Source organism: Cygnus olor, chromosome 3, assembly GCF_009769625.2.
Source record: "Cygnus olor isolate bCygOlo1 chromosome 3, bCygOlo1.pri.v2, whole genome shotgun sequence".
NCBI classification, from domain to species: Eukaryota; Metazoa; Chordata; class Aves; order Anseriformes; family Anatidae; genus Cygnus; species Cygnus olor.
Window position 1 is genome coordinate 89,088,326 of NC_049171.1, and position 24,551 is coordinate 89,112,876.

General features: G+C 48.6%; 1 protein-coding gene across 4 annotated transcripts in view; it reads right to left on the reverse strand.

Annotated features, from left to right (window-relative positions):
• The window catches only part of MDGA1 (MAM domain containing glycosylphosphatidylinositol anchor 1), a 136,732-nt gene that overhangs the window by 14,445 nt on the left and 97,736 nt on the right, over positions 1 to 24,551 (reverse strand). For 3 of the 4 annotated variants that reach the window (XM_040552848.1, XM_040552846.1, XM_040552849.1), the window contains exons 11-14: positions 14,185 to 14,362; positions 13,079 to 13,102; positions 6,053 to 6,205; positions 4,697 to 4,831 (exon numbers count right to left, since the gene is read on the reverse strand). In XM_040552848.1, coding sequence (XP_040408782.1) covers positions 4,697 to 4,831; positions 6,053 to 6,205; positions 13,079 to 13,102; positions 14,185 to 14,362 — 490 coding nt within the window. The remainder of the gene's footprint in view (positions 1 to 4,696; positions 4,832 to 6,052; positions 6,206 to 13,078; positions 13,103 to 14,184; positions 14,363 to 24,551) is intronic. The other variant, XM_040552847.1, reaches the window with a different exon arrangement.

Genomic DNA, 24,551 nt, shown 5'->3' on the forward strand with positions numbered 1-24,551 from the left:
AATACATTTTTTCATCACAAACTGTTCACTTAGCTCTAACTGCAAGTTGTTTTCAAGAGCCTTGAGGGAAGTGAATCACACTCATTAGGAAAATCAGCCTCCCCTCAATCAATCCAGTGATGTAATCTCTACCGCGTAGAAATACTGCACTGGTCACAATGGCATGGATTTAATTAATTTTGCAGTCTTATATTAGGCAAACTTTGTATCTCCAGCACAATGCAGCTACCTCCAGGGTGGTACCTGTATAACTGCATGCGGTAGCATGGTGCTGTATGCTTAACCAACAGAATGCATTTATCCATGGGGTTTGGGTGGGAATGAGGGAGCTGAGATGTTGAATATTACAAAAAGGACTTCTTCATGGTTCAGGGCACTTTTACATTGACATAGCTAGTACTTGTGAATTTGTGTGACCTAACACCTCTCTTACTACTGCCACTTGTCAGAAACAAGAAGCAACCATGGCAGGTATCCCTGCAAATATTGTCCCCTATTGCGTTCATCCACCACGACCTCTCAGACACACCTTTGCACTAGCTGCATTATTTGAGTCGAAGAAGTAAAGCAGCAATTCAGTTTGGCAGGCCTTCCTGTCTGTGTTTCCTGATCAGCAGGAGGGTGTCAGTGGTGACACCACCAGCCCACAAACCTATTACCCTGGTAAAACAGCTTATGGATTTCTTGAACTTGGATGCTGTGGCAAGTGGTGTGATCAGAGCTCATTGTTTCTACTGACTTGGAACTAAAATCCCTTTTAATCAGTCCCAAACACTGTTCCTCACAGTAGTTTACAATTTCACTGAAAGCTTCCCATCCTGATTATACACAGGCCAGGCTTAGCTGGTGTGATCAGATAGGGTCTGTATCAGCACTAAGCTGGAACAACAGCACCTGTAACTCTCCAGGTTTTGCATAGATCTTGGATGCATCTCAGAAAATAAGTTTCTTCTCTGATTTCTGGAAGTGGGACTTGCCAAGGTAAGTCTGTGGCACTGCTAGTGCAGATAAGAGGCTTGAACTACAAAACTGAAAACCAAGAGCAGGATCTTCAGACGTTGTGTTTAACCAGGCCTGGCTCTCGAAGCCCAGGACCTGCCAGTTTTACTAGGGGAAGCAGATGAACATTCCCAGCTTGGGAGACACCCCAGGGCAAGGAGGGGTCTTTGCCTTCTCCCCTTTCAGAAACCCCATGTTATAAGCCTCTGTGCAGTCATGAGTTCTTTAAAAGCACAGCAAAAATAGTTTGGAAAGGGTCTGCCCGTAAGCTCACAAATAAAAAGGAGGCTAAAAATTTCCTGTTTGGGTACACTCGATATCACTGCTTGCACATGGGTACCCCCTGCAAGCATCCCCCTAGCAGGCAGACTCTGGGAAGGGAGGAAGAGCCTGATGGTGGAAGCATGTGGGCATCTGTCCCCAGCTTCAAGGCTGACTCACCAGGCCAACTTGATAAAGAGTTGCACTTGATAACTGGTCACTGCCTGCTGTGGCTAGCTTCCTCTCCTGAAGGAGGGTGCAAAGCAAGCAATTCCTCATTTGACATAGCTGCACCTGCCACAAACAAGGCACCCTTGTTCTTGAATGCCTGATGGAAACCATATTTCTTTCCTTCTCCTCCTCCTGATTTTCTTGTTTGGTCTGGCAGGATTGTAGAGCAATGCGAATGCTTGCTCTGGAGGGGTGCAAAAGAAGGAAAAACGATGACCAAATAACTCCAGAAGAATGGGAATTGCCTCCAGGGAGCTCCCCTTCACCCTGCTCTCTCATCAGCTGCAAGATATTCAACATCATCCTGCTCTGCTAGCCGCTGAATATTTTATACCACGGCTACAAACGCTCCATTTGTATTCTGTTTCTCTCTTTCGTCATATCTATTATAAACGAGTAGTGTCTGAAAACTCTCCCAGGGAAGATTTGCCTGGATGGCTATGGATATTTTATAGTCAAATTGTGAGAGTAAACCAGCTTTCAAGTTCTGTAGAGGGGGAAAAGGGTAATAAAAGGGTTATTAAAAAAATAAATAAATGTCGGGGTTTTATATGGCTTCCTTTCATAGTGACAGAGCTTCAGTTGGCTCCACGATGGAGCTGGAGCTGCTATGAGAGGCTTGAGCTGAGAGATGTCCTCTTGCTGGCGCTGTTTGTCATCAGGAGCCATCTGATATGGCTGACTCAGCAGGGCTGGTCTTCTGGCTTGGTAGGACTGGGCTGACACTAGGTGGCACAGGGGTAAGGGATGGGTCTGCAGGCACTGGGGACAGGTGGCTATATGGGAAGTGATATGGACGTGGCCCAGGGTGGTGGCCACCCCATCTTTGCCTTCATATCGACACTTACGTGATACAGGTAGGAGGCAAGGGTCTGTCCCTTCATTTGGCAGGAGTCCTAGCAAGGGGGGCTGTATCTGAGGGTGACTCTCCTCTTCTCCAGCCAGGGGCTAAAGAGGAAGGTGGCAACAAGCTGAAGAAGCTTGCTTTGCCCTCAGGCAGGCTGCCACTTCCACAGGGGGATCTCAGAGGACTTCAGCCACCAAGGGTGTCGAGATTGGCACCATCCAAACAAGCTAAAGGTTTCTAGCTGGATTTCACAACCTTCACACAAGCAAAACAAGCCAGGGAGTATCCAACATGCATTAGAAAGGCAGATTGAGCCATTAGACCTGCTGTTGGAACAGAGGGCGTCCCAAATGTGGGTTCATTCATGTGTGGATACAAGGGACTGAATTTCAAATTACAGATGGATATATTGTGGGTTTCCTAGACCAAAGCACATCTTCCATAGCCCAAGAGAAAAGAACTGTCCCTCATTTTTTTCTCCTTCATTCTGACTCTATCTAATCAGTCTAATTTTTAAATAATTTATTCGCTCTCGGCTCAGCAGCACCCACCCTGGAAAATCATCGCATAGTATTAAACAGTCTATTTACCTCAGACAAATTTAACAGCCCCTTTGTGCATCCAGGGGGAAATGGGAAACAGGCAGGGACAACAACATAAAGGAAAAATCAACTCATATAGAAGGCACCTGAAGCTGGGAAATACAAATAGCACTTGGCAGCTTCCCGAGGTCTTCAGCGTAACCGTATATTTTGCTCTGGGCAATTTGTGGATAAAGAAAATGGGTGAAGAGTTAAAATGTTAAAAGCCAAAAATCAGTCATGAATTGATTCCATAGCATGCCCAGTCCACACCGTCTCTGGACAAACCACGTGAATGCTGTCACACAAAGCTCTCTTCCAATACAGACCAAAGCTAAGGGGCTTTTACTTTCCCAGTGAAATGAACTTGGAAATGGGATACACAGCTGTATTCCTAAAGGAAACAAAGCAAGAGGAGGTCTTCTCCCTCCACATCTTTCTTCCTTGTCAGTCTCCCACTTCTCCCCATTGGTCTGTGCCACCCTTGATTGTAATCACAAATACCTAAATCCCTTACAAAAATGCCAGGACATGTGGGCATTAGGCAGCAAAGCCAACTGACCACAAAGGAAAATGGCAGAGAAAAGGGAATTTGCCAGCCAGCATTAACGGCTGGATTCTGTCAGTTAAGCAAGCCCAGGAAAACTTGCTGTCAACCCCTACCGACAGTGCTCTGCCTGAGTAACCTGCCAGCATGAAGGCAGAGCAGAGCAGCCCATCTGCAGGAGAAATACAGGTATGTGGAAACACCTCTGACCTAGCAGAAAACACCTCTGACTGCAGAAAGCAAACACAGGTCCTCATAGCAAAGACAGAGATGGAGACCTGCTCGGTGAACCGCAATCCATCCCTTACCGCTGGCACCCACAGGGTCAGGGTTTCAGCCTAGCCCCCACCGAGACAAGAAGATTTTACAGCTTTAACTCTCTGCTCAGCCACACATGCACAGGGACGTGATGGCTGGACTCGGGAGTGTGCTCCCTCCCAATGCCATCCATGGTGCTGAGGCAGAGAGCTGTTAATTAACCCCGTTTATTGAAGGGCGGACACATTCCTGCCTGGGCCCTGATTTTTCAGTCAGGCTCCAGTCCAGCAGGTGATTAATAACCCAGCGTGCTGTGGGAAGAGTGCATCTATTATTCAAATTAATGAAATTATAATCAAGAGGTGACGAATTAGCAATTGCTCCTTGACTGGATATGGAAACTCATTAGTGTGCCAGGCACTTCCGTGGTGCTCGCTGCGCTCGTAGGCTTACGGTTGGAGAGGAAGGAGCCAGGGAGAGCAGGGAGCCCCTTGGCAGAGCTTTGCCCCGGCACATGCATCCTGACCATTCCAAAATAGCTGTGGCTACCACAGAGCCCTCCGGTCCCACAAAGTGCCTCCACCTCCATCTCCTCTCTGACACCCCATTGTCTAGAGCAAGGTGGCTGTGGCCATGTGAGGGAGAAGCACATGAACGCAGCTGCAATGCTCTTTTTTTGTGGAAGGTAGGGGGGCCCTGTGCCAGAGAAGGCACGAACCAGAGGGGAAGGGGTGATGGTTGACTTCAGGAAACTGTCCCGAGGACAGGCTGCAGCAGGCACACAATCCTAGCACTGCTAAGCTGTGGGTAAGGGACAACCATCTGAAGACCATCCTGCTGCTTTGAGCACTGGAGCGAGTCTCCCACCCACCCAAATCGCTGGCTGCAGTCGTGGCTGGTGAAGCTGGGGCTGGAGGTCTTCCCCAACACCCTGATCCAGGCTGGGGCCACCCGTTCCCAGACGGTACTCACCGATGTGCTTGCCGTACATGTGGTAGTAGAAGGAGACACAGTAGTACTTGGCCGTAATGTTGTAGAGGGGGCTGATCAGCCGGGCTTTGTCTCCCGTCACCCTGGGCCGAGATGCCTCGATGAACATGTAATAACCTACACAAGGAGAGGGAAAGGTGGGGAAAGACAGCACACACTGCATCTCCTGCCCTGCAAGTGAGGGGATGCTGTAGGCTGGGAGACAACTCCTCCTCCGAGAGACATGGCCTTGCTCTTCCCATTCAGTTGTGACCCCAGCCAGAAACATTCCTAGAATATCTGCAGGTGTTCTCCCTCCACCTGATGTATTTGGGGAAGAGCAGGAGAGATGGGCATCAGCAGACCCCATGTGAGTTCATGCAGCAGATGAGTCCCTTAACATGCATGCACACGTCTGTTTGGGGGCAAAATGAGCCTTGCTCCTGCAGCACAAGGAGCCCCAGAGCTGGCTGGCAAGAAGGAAAGCAGAAAGGGGATGGTGAAACCAATCAAGCCTAATTTCTCGGCCTCAAGCAGAAGGAGAGAGCATTCAATACATTTGGCCTAAACAATGTTGTTATCTAAAGAGAACAATACCAAAGTAGTTGCTAACAACCCAGGGAGGAATAGATTAGCTACTTAATTTGTTGGCATCATTTTCAATGCTGGATCAGGCTGGCATACTGAACACTAACGGAAAAAGCCATTTCCTTAGCTGGCCACTGGATGTTTCCCATTTTTTTCTGAGTTCAGAGAGTTGTGCTTGCATACAAATTTACTTTCCTTATTACAGAAAGGGAAAAGTAATATCCAGCTAAATCTGGAGTGTGTACCCCATGCACAGCTCATGTGAGCAGTACATAACACCATTCTCCTCCAGCCAGGGGTGAGGCACCTGGTGAGTGTCACCTCCCCCAGCCTCATTCCTCATGCTGCTGTTTAATACTGAGGAGATCTGGTTGTCCCACTGAAACCTTCTTTGAGGAAACAGTTGTCTAAAACCAGCAGGGTGATTTCTAGGTGTTAGAAACGTTCTCCTACTTGTTTATCCTTTTTTGACTTCAAAACAAGCATCAGACAGGACAAGGACATTAGGCAGTAGGCAATTAGCTGGTAACAAGAACTAATGCTCACACTATTCCCTTAAATAAAGTCGTGGGCGCTTTAATTGTGTGTTTAGTGCCAATCAGTAACATGCAAATTAACCGCCGGCTCCCTGCACCCTGCACGGAGGAGAAGCGCGTGTGCGGAAAGCAGATCAGCGCTCCGCCGGCTCCCAGAGCCTCAGGACTCCAAAAGAGCAGTGGTGTGTGCCTCGCATCCACGGCTGAGCCAGAAGAAACCTAGAAGTGTGCCTACCCTCCGGCGTACCGCTGATGTCTGTGGGGGGCCCCGTGTTGACGGTGCGCTTGGGGTTCTGTGTCAGGGCGTTCTGCCGCGTCCAGTCGAAGTTGTCCATCTTGTCCTGCACGAAGCCACAGATCTTCTCGTCCTCGAAGCGGCAGGTGTTATCTGCAGGGAAGGACAGGGGATGGTCAGCTGCATCTTCTCAAACCTCCTCCCCGAGGCTGCCTGGCTGCTTGAGGAGGGCACACGCCGCTGCTGCAGCACCGCTGAGGCTCTGTGTCGAGCTGAGCACAGATGGGCAGCCCCTGGCCCCAGGAGGAGGCTGGAAAGGAATATTTCCATGATTAGTGTGATTACGGAAGGGTTAATCCAGGCTGATGGATGCAATGATCTGGAAAAATAGAGTAAGGCTAATAGGACTACAGAGGAAGAGACGGTCTGCTGGGAGGTCTCAGGGAGCAGATGTAGAGGAGGGTAAAAATGGTAAGAGGAGCACGGAAGGCAAACAGGCCACAAGGGCTTTTAAACCAGAACAACTTGATGGTAGAATAATTTCCCCAGGAGAAAGGAGAAAGTGCGAGACGATGACCCCCACTTTGTTCTATGTATTACACTAAACTATGGCACACATGAAAAAATCAGCTGTGGAGAAGAGGTCAGCTCAGCGCTACAAATGTGTCATTTAGCTACAGCACATTCAATTTATACCAGCTAAGAGACACGTTTGCTATTGCACCTTATGCTGGTTCCCCTAACAAAATAAGTTATGCAGGCAAAGGGTTTTTATGTAGGATCAGCCACGTGTGCAAAAGGGCTTCCTCCTACTGCTACCACAAGACAGTCACACCTCATGGCAATATTATAAGACAGGTGAAAAATCTGGGACATAGGCATGATCCAATATAGACTTAAAAAGAATGGTGCGAACTGGGCTTGACCAGACTGAAGATGGTCTTTTGTCTAACCTTTGTGGTGAAAAGGTACTTCCTGAGCCACAAAACCAAAGGCAAAGGACAAGCCTTGCACTGCTAATATGGTTGGAGAAGGACAGGGAAAACAGGCAGAAAAGAAAGAGAAAATAAGTCCAAGATCGGTTATGAAAATTGCTCTGTGTTTTTCAAAGATCCATGGACAGAAATCAGAACTGAGGAATGAGCTGAGAGTGGGATCTTACAGCTTATAAGTGGTGCAGACACAGCAAGCACAGATCTCTACCTTCTGTCTTTATATTAGAGCCAAGAGTTTGTGCTATGAAACTGGAAGATAAGGTAACTAAAATCCATTAAAGAATACGCAGAAGAGAAAACCATGTTCTTGCTGAGGTCTTAATATTTGTTAGAAAGCTCATCCATGGCATGACGATGCGTGATTCATCTCCTTGGGGTTTACCCCCACACTGTTCCTGCTATCATGGCCAGATGAAGAGAAGCCTGAATGCCTGCCTGGGCTCCTACATTCCTCTGTCCTCAGTGGTGGTTTGCTCTGATTCCTGAGCAGGATGCCTCAGGCTTTCTGTTTGAGCATGGGTGACTCTAGCAGGACATGTAGGACAGAGCAGGGTTGGCAACCTATGTGCTGGGTGCCAATGATGGGACGGGGAAGGGAAGTTTCCTCCAAGACCAGGGTGAAAAGTTTGAGACATGGTATGTTGTGATGGTGGAGCTTCTCACACCTACCATGCACCCCCAAAACTGCCTTCTTGTACCAGAGAGAAGAGACCAGCCATGAAATGAACAGCACCTTGACTCTGAGATGCTACACCTCCCAGCTCCTCCCTCACAGCTAAAGCCCCCCCAGTTTGTGAAAGAAAACCACTGTCTGCCGCACAGACATCAAAAGCATGCAGACTCCTGTGGTAGGGACCCTGGGGCTCTGTGCTATTGTTCCCCCTTTTGCCTAGCTCCCCCACCAAAGCAGAAAGAAAGAGGAGGCAGCGTCCTCCCACGGCTCATGAAATGGCTGGACACTGCTGCAAACCAAGGGCTCGGTTCATGGATCGGGGCAGCTGGTTTTTCTTCTAGCTCAGCAGGAAACACCGCTCCTGCGAGCTGAGCACAGCCATAGGGAGCTTGGCTGGGCTGTCCACTTAACTGCTGATTAACCCTGGCTAAGTGCTTTCCGTTCAATCCGCTCATTTCTAATTAGCATCCTAATCCAAATTAGCCGCTGCTCCACAGTGCACTGCTGGGCACTGGGGGCCACGTGGCAGCTGGAGCTGCAGGCAGGATCGGATGGGGCAGACGCCTGCAGGGGCTGAAGCCCGGCAATAAAACAGGCCAGAGGGGCTCTATCATCCCCAGCACAAGGAGACGGAGGGGGAAAAGGGTGAGAAAACAGCTTCTAAGGGTCCTTCCCCAGCCCTCGTGGCTGAGAGGAGGGCGCTCGTGGCTGTAGCAGGCACCCGCTACAGGTCCTCGGAGGAGGCGCTGGAGCCCACAGGCTTTCTGATATTGCTGGGGTGGTCCAGCACCCCTGGCTTGTCTCTGTTAGACTGAAAACAAACATTTGTGTGGCTCCAGCTTACAGGATGCTGGCTGCAGTTAGTAGACACAAGTTTTCTCTTACAATGGCATTACTTGACACAGCAGAATCCACTGTGACTGTCCTTTTGCAATCAAAGGTTGTGGGACAGGGAGGGTTTGCACCTCTGACCCTGTTGTGCTTGTGGACCTTCAGAGGAGGAAGGTAACATCTTTCCCCAGCACAAAATTCTCTTAACAGGGAATATCAGATAGAAAGCAGAGCTGAAATATGTAACACAGAGGCCAGACCAGCAACTGACTGAGAGGGAGCAAACCCACAAAGAAAAAAGTACAGAAACCAAAGGAGAGGTAGGCTAGGGAGAAAGCCCAAGTCAAGGTGGAGATCTGAGAGAGGATGATCAAAAGACTCAGCGTGGGGAGAGAGAAAAAACAGATCTCTGCAAGACAAAAGGAGAGTGTTCTTGGCTTACAAGTGCCAGATGATGGCCTGCTGTATAAGAAGTCCCACACACTCATGGGAAGAGGACCTGAAAGCTTGAAGATGGTAGGAAGAGGCTGCTCTTACTGCTGCATGTGGGACACCTGTCACAGGACAAGACATAGTATGCTACGGACTCCTAGCTCCTTGAATGCCAAAACAGGGCCCTGACTCCATCCTCTCCTCTCACTCAGATGCAGCCATTTCCAGAAGGCAATGCTTCCAGTAGAGAGACCAAAGTGGAGGAGGACCCTGGGCACCACAGCAGGATCAGGCTTACTTGCAACACCTTTTGCTGTGTGGGAGTTTAACTACAGCATGTTGCCTCTGCTTGTCTTGGGATCTCAAGGCACTGCAACAGCTAATGAACAAGGCTTCTCAATATCTCCAGGAAGCAGCAATGCCTCTCTTTATATATCTCTTGCTTTACACATGGGGAAACAGATGCACAAAAATACAGGCAGACACATTTAAGGTCACAGCAGGTAGTTCTAAAGCTGGAAACAGAACCCAGGTGTTCTGACTCCTGGTCCTTTGGTTTAAAACAAACCACAGGAAGGCAGAAGCTCTGCTGTTTCTCCAAGCTAGAAGTGGAGATGCCCAGAATGACTTGGGTATGTTCGGTGTGGTTTGGGACACAACCAGTATGTCACCTCTGGATGGTTATCAGCAATGCTGACTGGGAGAAAACTGGCAGATCCATCTGAAAAGCAAACCTTTCAATGACCTGCTGTGTCTCAGAGGCCACAGCAGTGATCTAACTGCTGACCTTGTCTGTGTGAAGCAAACCTTCTTTCAGGCTCACACCATCTGCCAGGGATCCTGGCTCAGCACCGTGGAGCAAAGGAACCTTCCTGTTTAAAAATTAAACAGGGGCTTTAAATATTGAACACAGAAGTTGTTCTCTGGATTGTTAGAGGCGAGGTGGAAGTAGCAAGGGAGCTGGTTCCTCAAAGGCTGGTGTTAGTGCTGTCTTCACCAAACAGATTTCCTTGGCAGGCTTTGCAGTGGCAGCAGCTCAAAGTGCAGAGATGTTTGCTCCTGGTTACAGACACCTCCCTGCATTCCCAAGGGAGAGACCCTCAGCCACAGCTATTAGCATTTCTCATTGCTTTACCTTCTTGAGAAACATAATGGAGGTTTTCATTTCAAGTCCTTAGGGGGAAGCCATTCCTGGCCCTGAAATTCTGACTGCCAGATGAATGCATACAAAAAATAATAATATGATCCTAGCTGCAAACTATGGGTGAATAGCAGATGGAAGCTCATTCGAATAAAATTGCTTTCATCATTTAGCTGTGCTCTGACGGCTGAAACTGGCTTGGAGCACAGGGGACCATGATCCGAGCCTCAGCTCTGTTACAGACCCTCAGTGTGACCCACAGCCCGTCACTGGAGATCACTTTTCCAACTAGAATATGAAGACAATGCAAACTGGATAGTGACCTCAAAGTACTCTGGGATTTAAGAAGCAGCATGTAACAAAATTTTCCTTGATAAGTTTCTAAAGCATTTATAACCAGCAATGGAAGAAAGCTTCACCACACAATAGCTGTTTGGGTCACACTAGAACACTATGTGCTTTAATATCCCCATCTACCACACTGGGATAATATGGCCTGTACAGTCCTATTTGCCATTGTGATACAAGGAACTGGTGGCACTGCAGTGTTTGGGTTAGAAAGTGAAGGCTATATCCAAATGAAATTGCAGGGTCAGGGTAAGAAGGACAGAACAGATTCTCCAGCACTGGAATTTAGACATGACATTAAAATGATCAGTTATCCTAAGATATATTAAAGACAATACCTTAGAAATATGATAACACCAAGAAAGTTTTTTAAGATAAATTCTGGTTTCTAGAACCAGATGAACTGATTTTTAAGAGTTATTCAGTCTTACTGCTAACCTTTAGGTAAGTGAAATTTTCAGTGTCTTTTGTTCACTCCCTCTGGTTTTAGATTGCTTCTGCTTTATAACCCTAGCACCTGGCTATGTGACCATGGCACATGCATGCCTGCCCCAGTGCCATTAACATCTTATTAGGCTGGGAGAGAAAGTACATGAAGAAATAATTGTATTAAGTGACTCTCAGAGTTTGTAAATTAATCACCATTGTGCATGCCCTTGGATCAGGCTGCCAGAGGCATTAATCATCCAATCCTTGCCTTTCAGTTGAGAGCTCTCAATGTTTGCTCCCAGAATTTGGCTGGGCAGCCTAGTGTGAGGATACCTTTGCAATCCTCTCCCAACCCCTTCCCCTGGGGCTGGTGGTAGGAAGGGAAGTGGTGGGAAAAAGTGGCAGTAGCAAGGCTTTCCATGATGCTGAACTGAGAGGCTGGCAACTGAGCCATGGCCCAGAGACAGAGCTACGAGGCTTTGCACTCATATTTGCAATGGCAGCAAGTCTGAAAGGAAGGGGCATCTCTGAAAACAAGTGTGGTGGATACAGTTTTAAGGCAGTCAATCTCAAGGCGTGAACTCAGAGGCAAGACCCTAATGACTGGCCCAGCAGTCCCAATGTTCAGCACAGGCTGGATAACATATTGAGGAGAAACCTTAAGTGCTGGGTTTACTGCATGAAAAGAGAAACGTAGCTGAGTACTCCTCTGCCATGCACAAATTTCATGTAACTTTCTCGTCTCAGTCAAGCTGCCAAAGCAATCCCAGATGAGCAGTCTGAAGGCTCAGCTTACAAAGACCCCAAGGAAACTGACACAATTAGACCGAAGTTGCCCTGGCATTATCAGCGATATATGCAGTGTAAAAGCAAGTGGCAAAAGGCCAGATTTTGTCACTTCCTCCAGCGAGCCAGGATGCTCACCTACTCCAGCAAGTGCTGAAGGACACACTCTGGAGTGGATCGCTGGCAATACGTTCAGGGTTTCCAAGTGAGTTCCCTCTGGAGAATGTTAGAGGAGGATCAGAAAGTGGGGAAAAGCAAAGAAAAGAGAACCAGAAACTACAGCTACAAATTCCCTCTGTCTCTGTGAGAAGCTCCTGCTCTCAGGTAGGGTATGGTGCATCAAATCATCCTCAGAGAGTGAACAAATGCCTCATGGCTGCCCTAACAAGATAATCCTGCTCCCAATTTCCTGGTTATTACTGCCCAGTCCCACCTCCTCTTGCCCATTGGTATTCTGCAGCACATCAGTAACACTTGCCTGCCTATACACATACTGCCTAACATGACTGAATGCCGTTTCAGCTTCTTTTTATTTTACTCAGCAGCTGGAAATGGGAAAAAAAAGAACAGTTACATGGAATGAGCTCTGTGGAACACCAGCAAGGAATCTGCCCATCTCTACCCAAGAGTTTTGCCTGGGCTTATATCCAGCAATCAAAGCACGGGAATTTTGTTTCATCCCCTGGAGGTCACTCCACCACTACTTACAGCATGCTAGAAATCCTCTTCTATGCTCAACGGAAACCATCGTGTTCTTGTTAAAGACCACCATTCTGAGATGTTGTGTATTCTGCTCTTAAAATCAATGGGAGCTCTTGGTGCTCACTAAGGATGGGCCTGCATCTAAATGTCAGGCTGTCTTGGCAGGAATGACTGGAAGGTAAATGAGCAAGTAAACAGAGATGACACTGGAGGGGAAGAAGATAGGAACCGGGCTCAACGAGTTTGCGAGAGGAACCAGATCTGAGCTGGAGACTGCTCCATACCAGCCTGCAGAGGTGTCAAGCAGTACCCTTTCCAATCAAGAAGAACATGGGGGTTATAGACATTAAATGCAGATATTTTGGAGGACATAGAATATTCTGTTTACTCGATGCAGATTGCTAATATTAGGGGAAAGGTGGGTTCAAGTTCACAGCCTACCCAGTCAAAGAGATACCAGGTGTAAATGGGAGGTATGTCTCTGGCATATGTCTTTGTGACAACTCAAGGTACAAAAAAAAAAATGGCATTACTTATTGGAAGCATTATTACTGTACGAAATTTCATGCTTTTTGGGGGAAAAACATTTTTGCAAAGTCAGTGCTGTTTTCCAGCTTGCTTGATCTGCTGGAGCACTTGACTAACATGCATTACATTCAGAACATAAATACAAAGGTCTTGTTGCTTACCCGTTGGGTTGGGATAGTTGATTGCTGGAAAAGAAAATGGAAAAACAGCAAGTCAGAACAGCTTGTACTCCCTCAAATCACAAATTACAATCAAAGCCTGAAAATAAAACAAACACATCAAGAAAGGTCATAGATGTACAAATCTCCTAAAATCACCCCTGCAAAACAGCAGTGTTTGGTGTCTGCCTTGGTGATGGAACAAGCTGCTGGCTCACTGATCCAAGCAGCAACAAATCTGAAGAAGAAAATCCCACCTAAGTGGTGATCATGGGACTGCACAGGGGAACTGTTCTGGTATCCCAAGCAGTTTCTTTCTGGAGCACCCACTGGCAGCTAAAGCTTGGTATCTGTGAGGGACGTCAAAGTAGTTTGAGACGCTGTGGAAGTCTGAAACAAGTATCTTAGAAATACTTGATGTGGAGTGACTCCCCAGGACAAGAGGGTTCAGTGAAATCAGGCAAACATAGCAGGAAGGGGCTCTATACTTTCTCCTAAAATACAGGTCCAGAGGGGAATCAAGACATCATCTTGATCTCACAAGGTTGTGAGAATGGGGTGAGCTGCGAGCTGTTGGGATACTGGTCAACGTCTATCAATGTGATGATCTGGGGTTCAGGGTGTTGGACAGAGCTACAGGATTAGTAGTTGCTAGTTAGGAAAGGACATGAATTCTTTCAGATCTAGAAAGAAAGAAGCCCCTTGAAATCCTCTTACTTTTATGGGCATGTGGCTAATATATAATATCCACTATCCTCTATCCTCTAAAATACACTGCTGAGCTACAGGAAACTGCAGGACGGCCTGACTGGGGATTGGGGTTTTGGTGCTCTCCTGCCCACAGAGTGCAGAGCATTTGTTGGAGCCGCTGAGTGAAGAACGAGTAGAGATTTATCCTCAGAGGTCTCTATCTGGTTCTCTGCATTGAAGGCAGCAGCCAAAATGTGGCCTAGCGTGGCTGCACCATGCCATCAAACCTTTATACAGCACACAGATCCACCCGAGGGTCACAGGAGACAATGTGTACACATGCCCGTGTCCATAGGCCTGACCCACTGCCAGAGGCTCGGGCCTGATCTTGTAGCCAGGGCCGAGGAGGAGACACCTACGTTCCATGTACCGGATGATGCGGGCAGCCATGTCCCCAGCCCCAAAGCTGGTGATGGGCGTCAGGCGAACTTCGTAGCTCTGAGGCACTTTCAGGTTGGGCAAGATGTGCTCCAGCAGCAGGCCCTTCTCCATCTTCTGCACAGGAATGAAGGTTTGGATGGTGCTTCTCTGAGCCAGCTGCATTGAAAGAGAACACAGTGTCACGACGATCCTGAAATTAAAAACCTGAGAGGTCCTATTCGCCATCCAACACCTAGTTTCTTCCCTTCGTATACAGGCAAGTACACCTGGTCTGTCAGAGAGTTCATCATGCTGAGTTGGGTTAAAATTCCCTGCCCTGGTACAGAGCATTGGTCAGGAACTTGAGCTTTCACCGAAGAGAAGCATCCAGGTCCTTCTGACTAGGAGTACTACTTGAACTCCGGGCCTGGAGCAACTCCATGTCCAGACCAATGGCTCCGAGAGGGGAGAAATGAACCCGACTCACTTGCATCAGTGCACTAAGGTCTTGCACTTGTTGCAGCATGGCGTTTTGCCAAGATACCCAAGTCACTGCTGCAGCATTCATTCATTTGCTGCCTGGGCCCCGTGGCATTTCATGTGGTGCCTCACTGGCACCTGTCTGCTGCCATGTTTCCTCATCACCTTTTCATAGGATCCACCTTTAAATCCTAACCATCACTGCTTCTGCAGACCAGAGCAAGGTGTCTAGTTCAAATCAGTGATCCTTTGCAGTCACCAACAGGCTCCCTCTTTCTCCAAAGCCCATCGAGGAAGGAGACGAGCCATGCTAGCTGAACCTTACTAGATGTTTGGTGTGATAAGGCAGCAAGGATGTTTCAAGAAAAATATGGGAAAAATATCCTTGTCAAAATCACCACCACTGAAAATGATGAATTATGTGTCAGCAAAACTTCCCTGCCACAGTCATGCTTGCTTGGTGGGGGAAGGACAAGAACAAAGATTGCATTGTAAAGATACAGTTCCCTGCCTGTTGTTGTGCAGTGCCTAGATCCCTGTGGCAAGATTTGGTCTGGCTGTGTTGTTGAGGCACTGGTCCTGGTAATAAGACCTCTGGTAGGGCTTTCCATGGCCCTATCTTCACTTCCCAGACACTCGGCCTTCCACTGGTATATCCTCTAGGCTGACAGGTTTAATTGCAAAGGCATTTCTTCAGATAGCTGGGCCCAGGGATCATCATTAAGTCTGCAGTTATGGGACTGAAGCAGGTATGCAGGGAGGAAGGTTTACAGCAAATCCATCAGTTTGGAGAGTGTGAGGCAAGACTACGGAGTGAGGGCATGGCAGGAGTGGAGGCCGTCAGCAAGGCAGGGCAGGGGAGGGATGCAGGCAGAGCACCTGGGAACAGCTAGCGCATGCAATCCCATCTCTGCCTGCCTCCAGCCCTACCATACGTGACTCTAAGTTCAAACTGAGAAGAAATGACTGCCTCTGAAGAGTTCGCAGTGCCAGAGCCCCGTTCTTTTCCAGCACGGAAAAAGGACTCACTCAGGACCCACCACCTCACTTGAGCTGATCTACTCACTGGATGGATGGAGCTCCCAAGCGAAGGGCAGGGCTGGACCAGATCCTGCCATGGTACTCCAGGGTCCCCTGGGGACCTGTGGTTGCTTGTGGTTCTCACAGTGAACAGCAGCTTTGTACCTGCCTTAAACAAATCAGGATGCAAGTTGCTTGAGGAACTGCTTTTGGCACCCTCCTCCCCTGGCAAAAAGGGGCCAGAGGACTGGGAACTATTTCGGTGCCTTCCCCCATCACCGTCCCTCCCTGGGATCAGTCCCAGTGGGCAGGAGCAGGGCAGTGCCTCAGGGAACCAAGCATGAACTTGGCACCGGGATACTGTCAAGATCCATTCGCATCAACAACGCCCCATCTGCACGCACGCAGGCTGGGTGCTGATCCAACTGGCATGCCTACCGCCCAGCCCTTCCATCTGCCAGCCTGCTGCACTGCTGCTCTGCCAAGCAAGAGCGGAGCCGGCTCTCGGCAGCTCCAATCTTACCTGGGATTGTTAGCACCAGATCCCCAATTACCTGGGAGAAGAGGAGGGGGCACAAGCTAGAATTAGGGGGCTGGAGTGGTATGGCTCCTGGCATGGGGCTTTTGGGGAGCAGAGCAGGACCAGGGGGCTGGCAGCACCTCCTCCTTGCAGACTGCCTCGAGGCCTGGGTGCTGGGAAGGCAGCCAGCAAATAGGAGGGGGTCAGAAGCCATTTCCCTCGTCTAGACATAACCTTTAGAAGAGAAACAAAATGGAGAATCGAAGAGAAGCCTGAGGGTGAGGTTCAGACAGTGCAAATTCCTCCTCAGCTGGGAGTTATGTGGAATTTGGGTATCTGAAGCCTCTGGGAGCAAAGTGAAATCACGTACTCTCCCACATCACCTAACCCAGGACACTGAGAAATCAGCCTCCAGTCTGGACTGCAAAGCTCTAGGTTCCCCAGTCAAGTCTATCTGCAGGGGCACGTGGGTTTAATCAAATAAATACCTGGCTGCCACATAGGTTTGGCTCTAAATCAGAAAAGAAAAACTGCACCTATGTCCCCATGGGTCGCAACTGTCCTGCTCCCAGGTGAGACTTATATCTCCAGGCAATGGGCAAGCCACAGCTGGTGCACTGGACACACCTCCTCTAGGCGCATAGGAGGAAAGATTTGTGAAGGCAGAGAGAGGGAACAGACTGGAGCTCAGCACAGTTTAAAAGGCATGAAATCAGTGCAAGAGGGAACAAGGGCAAAGCTCCAGCCAGCTGCTCGCCCTGCGTGTGCAGAGCTGGTGTGGGCTTGCAGTGACTAGTACAGGTCCAGTAGAGAGCAACGTTAGGGCCAAGGGCTGGCTCTGCCTCCCCCTCCCCAAACACCCTTTGCCTCCCTGACTGCCAGCAGCAGAGCTGCGTGCATCAGTCCAGCTGGAACCCATTTTCAATCCTTTGCTCCAATCTCCCACTGCTGCTCTTCTACCATGCTGCCCTGGTAACTTCTTCCTTCCATCCCCTCTGCAGCCTCTTTCCTCCTGGTCACGCTGGCCCAGTGCTCCAACTTAATGCGGTGCAGTTAATAAAGCAGAGGCAGGCACAGAGGATGGTGAAACGCTGGCCACCTTATTAGAGATGCTGAAGCCTCTGTGGAGGATCTCACGCACCAAGCTTGTTCATCACCAGGCTCAGGATGCTGCCAGCAGGGCCAGAACAAGAGCACAGCACAACGCACAGCTTCATTTCTGCCTTCACCTCCTTCCATTTCAAATAATGAGAGGGAGGGGATGGGAAGAGAAAAAACAAACAAACCCACACTGTTTCTACCAGCTGGCTGTGAATATCACACAGGATGCAGAGGTGGGAATGCTCTTGCAGCACGGGTTTGCTAGAAACACCTTACAAAAGACAAAATAAGCCCCAGGTGGGGCATATGTATTCACACAAACAGTATGCAAGCTGTCCATTTCCCCGTCACTTGTAAGCAATATTGGCAACCAAGGGAGAGCACGCACAAACACTCACATGTGTACTTAGCCGTCAAGCCTCCCAGAATTGCAGACTAGGTCTGACCATTCTCATTTCTCACCATCACACCCTGTTGGCAGGTCTTGTCCACCCAGTCCCCTGACTTATCCTGTGAACTGGTTTGTGATCCACAGAGAGGGCTTGTGCCACTGTGGTCCCCTGAGCTGGCTTACAGTCCAGGAACACACAGCAAGAGCCTCAGAGAGAAAAGCGAGGTGCCACACTACCTCTGCCACCACATTTTGTTCCCAGCTGGGACACCGTCTCAGCAGAAAGGTCCAAAGTACAGCACCACCATGCCTAGGCTTTCTGTTTATTAAAGGAACAAAGAATGTCGTTTTCAGACTGTGACATTTAAGCCAGGTATGTAACAGCTAGCAGATATAATAAAGCCTCAGCATATTTACAAACACATCCATCAATAGTTAATGTTGCACTGCTGCTCAACAAGCCACACCACGGATTCACAAGAGCACGATCACCCACATGTGCTGGGACTTGGTGCGGCCCGAGCAGCCATGCACACGCTCTCACAGCCTGCTGCACTCTAAGCAGCTGCACGCTTGTTTAGGGAAGAAACTGAAATCAGAAAGGAAACCTGTTTCAGCACTGGGCCCTGGGGAATCGTTGCAAACACCAGCTAGAAAAATGTACACTAAAATCGTGCAGATTCCCCAGCAAGCAGATCAGAGCAAAGGAGACGCTTGGCAGGCATCCTGCTTCCCAGCACTGCTCTTCACTCCTGCTGATCTCTCCTTATTTGTCCCCCTTTTTCAACAGCTCTGCTCAGCACACAAGCTCTGCTCTCCAGCATCTTCTCTCAAAATCCTTTCTCCACGCACTCACCCTCTCTCCCATCTTTCCTCTGCCTCCTTCCAGTTCCCGTGGCTGCTCCTTCGTTCAGCACCAACCAGAAGGGGTGGCTGCCTGCCCACTGGTGCTCTCACCCCCAGCTAACTGCAGGCGTGGGGAGCTGGGGAAACCCCTGGCTCCCATCCCCAGCCACGTGGGCTGAAGGCAGAGGAGATGGACACATAAAGGTGGGCCGGGGTGACCTGGCAGTCTCACACCAGCTCTCATTTTCACTCCCTGTGCATCTCCACAGGGGAGCACAACAGACAAGCGCAGTGTCCGGCATGCATGCACATGCCCCCACCACACACCTTCTTGCTCAGCTGTGAGCATCAGGTGGCTTTTGTACTTGCTCTGCAGTAGCAATTTGGCTGCTGCACATGGAGGTAGCAGGAGTGAGCAGGGCTGTCTTGAACCCACTGCCCTGGTGAGCGGGCGTGCATCAACCAGAGTCTGTGAGGTGCCTCAGTGTGCAGGAAGCACAGGCGTCCCTTCCAAGGGTAGCACCTCACCAGGAACAATCACACCACTGGTTTTAACATGATAACACTAGCAGCACTTGTGGTCTTCAACTGGTGACAGTCAGGAAAGATGCTCCCAGACACCCTGTCCTTGGGACTGGAAGGGATTGAGCTTTTTTATGGTGCTGGTGGCAACTCCTGAGATGAATGTGGGACTCTGCAATGCAAAGCACCACGCTACTACAGCAGACATGCCTTGCCCTCAATTTCTGCACCAACTGCACCTCCAGAGCTACAGGATCCCTTGTAGAGAGGTAACTTTAGAGAGTTTAGATGCCACAGGCTTCTCAAGATTTGAAAAAAAAAAAAAAAAAAAGGAAAAAAGGAAAAGATGATGACAGGATTTACGAATTTATGATTACAGTGTCAAAGACTGAGCAAATTGCCCAAAGGCCAGACCCACAGGAGCATTTGCAGGTGCTCCATTTGCCTTGAAATGAACAGAAGTTGGGCTGGGACAATGAGCAGAGTTGTCCCCACACAGAGCTTCTCACATTAAGGTATTTAATCCTCCAGTGGCTACTGCTAGAGAAGGAGAATCCAGGAGATTAGGTCCATGGGTGAAAATAACATCATAGCAAATTCCTTGGGAACAGAGAAATTAAAAATGCTCAAAAACAGAGGCATGAGGAAGGTGGAGACAGGGAATTTAGGAACTTCTCCTGGACATGAAGCTGCAGGATTTTCCACTGATCCTTCACTCCCACTTCTTCCCATTCACTTTCTGGCACACAGCAGTGGATTGAGAATCTGGTCTTTGACATCACCTTGGCACCACAGGACAGAGCAGAGGAAGATGGGTTTTCTTTGATGTTACATTTGGACACTAGGGATTTGATTCTTGCTCTCTGTATTTTGGCAGAGGGATAAAACCCCTCTGCACTGGCAACATCCTCCTATCTTCCAGGAGTTTAGGAAAGGGAACAGCATATCTGTCCTGGTTTCAGGTAGGACAGAGTTAATTTTCCTCCTAGTAGCTGGCAGAGTGCTATGTTTTGGATTAGAATGAGAAGAGCGCTGATAACATGCTGATGTTTTAATTGTTGTAGAGCAGTGCTTACACCAAGCCAAGGACTTTTCAGCTTCTCTCTCTGTCCTGCTAGCGAGCAGGCTAGGGATGCAGCAGCAGCTGGGAGGGGACAGACCCAGGACAGCTGACCCAAACTGGCCAAAGGGGTATTCCATACCATCTGACGTCATGCTGAACAATATATAGGGGTGGCTAGCCGGGGTGGAGGGGGGGGCCAGCTGCTCGGGGATAGGCTGGGCATCGGTCAACGGGTGGTGAGCAATTGCATTGTGCATCACTTATTTCGTACACATTATTACTATTAATACTATTATTATTATTCTTTTCCCTGTCTTAATAAACTGTCTTTATCTCAACTCACAGACTTCACTTTCCCGTTTCTCTCCCCCATCCCGGAGAGGGAGGGTGAGCGAACGGCTGTGTGGTGTTTGGCTGCCAGCCGGGCTAAAACCACAACAATAGCCAACTTCAGGGACTCAGCAGGGGAGGTACAGTGCTGGCTCACAGAGTCCAGTCCCCTGGCACCACAGGGGCTACTTCTGCTCATTTGTTTTATGAACATATCACATCCCATCTTAAAAGCCGTTCCCGTTTGGCCTGCTCCTCCTGCTGGATGGCTGTTCCAGGGCCTGACCACCCTAATGATCTCATTTCCAGCCTGAATTTATTCACAGGCAGCTTGCACCCAGTTGATCTTGTGACAGTATTGTCCTTTAGCTTAAATGGCCCTTTTCCCTCCCTGCTGCTTGACCCTCTGTTGTTTTCATAGACAGCAATCACACCCCCCTTCACCCTTTGCTTTGCTAGGCTAAACAAGCAGAGCACTCTGTGCTTCCTCTTATAACACACTGTCACGTTCCCTGATCTACTCTATAATCCTTTTCTGCACGATCCCACTCACTGGGTATCCCAGCCCTGCATATAGGATGCAGTTGCTCCACTCCACCTTCCCTGGAGGTACCTCGGGCTTCACGTAGGAGTGCATTTGCCCTTTCTCACACCTGCCTCTTACCAGCAGCTCCCTGCAGTCAGCTCATTCACCCACATCATGCCTCCACGTCAGTCATTTCCCACTGATGAGCTCCCAGATTGTAGCAGACTCCTCTGCTAGCACTTCCCACATTCACAACCTTGCATTTGTATTTGTACTGCTGCATTTCATCCCACCTGACCCACTCAAGTAGGTTTCAGTCTCCCAGATCTTCTTTACAATAGCCTGATCTTTCACTGTGGTGTCATTACCTTCCCAATGGGTATCACACACATATTTCAGCAGCACACACCTAACAAGAGATTCTGATCTGACTGCAAGTTATGAGCCACAGTGAAGACGTCTTCCCCCTCAGCAGGGTAGCTGCCATCTGCAAAAGCTATTTAGGTAAGTTTGGGGTAGTGGAGAAGTTTGGTTTGGATATGGAGACTTACAGTAGCTGTGACATTTCTTACAATTTCTCATCAGACTTCCTGTGCCTGTTAGATTGGATAGAAGCATGTTCCTGGGTTAGTACTTCATCACAACCTCGAACTGAAATGATATCAAGCATAAACAGCATCAATTAAAGCTCTAGGATAAATTTAAACATGGATTCATTTCCTTTTCCTTGCTTGATGACCAATACTTATTAGGGATTTCTAGAGCAAATAATCACACTGCAAACAAAATTGGCATCTGCTAGACAAGCACACCGGTGAACCAAAATTCATGCCTACGTTGTTCATCAGTCAAGCACACAGGTTCAGACTCTGGGGTTAAGCAAGCATGAGTGGCCAAAGCAAATCCATTATTCAGTCTAAATGAGTAGTCCTGGAAGGTTTTCTTCCTAGGCCGTCCTTAGCAGAAGGCTCCCTTTCTGGGCTGAGACATCCCTAGCTCCAAAGAGAGAAGTAACCGCGACCTTCAGTAGCTGCAGAGGACAGCTGGAGCCATCCAAGCCAGAAGACAGCCTCTCTCTCTTTCTCTCACGCAGGCAATCAGCTGCCCATCCTCATTAGGTGCCGAGAGCAGCAGTTTACAGCTTCCCAGAGAAGCCAAATTGGTGCTGTCATGAATTACTGTAAGTGCTTGTTCCACACTCTTCAATAATGTCTTTCATTAGGGGCTGATCAGAAAGCAATATGTATTTTATTAGCATATGTTCCCCGGTATAAGAAGAGCAGACCTAATCTTCACTCTGTCAGGGAGACAAAGTAAAAGCCTTAACTGAGGCACAGCATGACTGGCAACATCATGAGCCGTGGCCTTAGTGGAGCATCGCAAGGCTGCGCGTCCTGAGGAGCTCAGGAGCTGGAGGAGAAGAGGGGTAAAACAGCACCTGGATTTGGTGAGGGGTGGGAAGGGAGGGAGAGTCACATGCTCCCCAGTCTGTGCAAGGAGCTTGTGTTGGTGTCCCTGTGGCCTGAGAAGTAAAAGCAAGCCGGCTGTGCACAGCCCAAATTGTTCCAGTTTCAGTTAGGCTGAGCTCTGAGCCATATTGCCTATAATATGGTTGAGACTTAGCAAGTGAGACCTGTGCAACCAATAGGAATTGCCACCTCCAAGGCCCCCTTTAGACACTGGCAGAACACACTGTTAGGGCACCTTCACCCTTACAAACAACAGCTAATAAAGTATGGGGCTATTGCTTACTGGAACAGAAGCAGCCTTTGTGTGGGACTCCGGGCTTTCGAGTCTGGTACCCATAAAGAAGGTATACAGGCAGGTATCACCCCAGCACCTATGGGCCACCTCTAACTCAATTGCATTTGCAGTATTACCTCTAGTAAAGCAGGGGCAGACAGCACAGCATATGCAGGGAGAGCCATAAAAATCCTTCACGTTCCTCCATGCTGCCTGCACTGGCAGCAAGACTGCGTAGGCTTTGTTTCTTTCTGAAGCATGGTCAAAAAATCCTCCTAGTGCATACTCCTGCCAGTTTGTCACTAGCTACGGGAGAGATTACATCTCCCTTCCAAACCCTTCCCCCTTCACACACTTTCTCTGCTTATCTCCAACATGCTCTAGGAAGCGAGAGCCAGGAAAAAAAAAAAGGAGATGGAAACAATAGACTGAAGAGGTGGAAAATAAGGAGAGGGAATAGGGAAGAGGAAGGTGTGTAAAGAAAATACTCCAAAGCAGCAGGAGGAACATGGACTGACTACTGACAACAACAGACAAGCAGAGTAAATGGGAGGAAGCTACATCACAGACTATCAGTAGGGACTCTCAAAAAGACTCGATAACCGGCATGTACCCCTTGAAGCCACTGAAGGAGTGTGGATCAGAGATGCACACAAAGGACCCACTTCTACCTTTGAGACCTGGCAAGCATTTTTCATCCTGTGCTCAGTTTTGTAAAACAGAAGCCAAGAGCCCGCTAGATACAAACAAGCACGAGGGTGTGAAAACAACATCGCAAGCCTGCAAGGCTGATACGAGGGGGTATATTGGTTGGGTGAATGTGATTATCTCTTCTCTCACATTCTCCTTACCCTGAATGAGCACTGAACAGTGGTGTTAGGAGCTAGAGATAGATGAGATTTTTGTAAGTAGATGTGTTTTAAGAGCATATGAGCCTTTCTAGCAAGATTATTCATACTGTTCTTCTCAGGCACCGTAACTATTCCAAACAGACCTAAGAGTGGGAAAACTGTTCTAATTATTCCCTTGTACCAGGAAAGCTAAACAATATCCTGCTTTCTCTCTTGCCCAATCAAGTACTTGAATTGCACTGGGAGCAGTTCTTATGAAAAGTGAATATTAAAATGAAATCTCAGCAGCAACACACCTTTTGAATGGCAAGCCATGTTGTAAAGCCTTTGGCTACCCAGTTGTGGACAGGTTACTTTACTTGGTATAATCAGAGAGGATAAATGGTAACACGAGCCTGAGGCATGATTAACTTGCCACTGCTCATATTGCCATTTTTTCCCCAATTAACTGATAGCAAATGATGTCTGGACCAAGAAAACCATGAATCATAATGAAGAGCAATGTGTGAATGCAAAAAGACAGAATTAGTCAGGCAAATTCATTTCTTAGGCATTGTTTGTGGGAAGAGAAGTCTCACTAGCAGAACTGGAAGATATTTGGCAGACCTAGGGAAAACCTCATCCCACTGCTCCCAGGTGTTTCCACTGAACTCACCTGACCCATCTGTGCTGTTCAGGGTAGTGTTGAGCATCTTTGGCCAGCCTTGCAGGAGCCACCCTGACCCTCCAGCTGACAACAACCATGGCCAGGCAGACACCTCTGCCTGCAGCAAGCAAGAGCCAGGAGGAAACTCCATTTGCACTGGGTGGAAGCTCCACTGTTGCTGACTTAGCCAATAAAGAATACATATATGAAATGAGGAAAAAGCTTCTTGCTTCCCACCCCCTTCTAACATCCATCCGGTCTGGAGCCTTTCCTTCCAGCACAGGTAGAGAGGGTCTTGTTTTAGCAGCTGCTCTTGTGGATGCATCC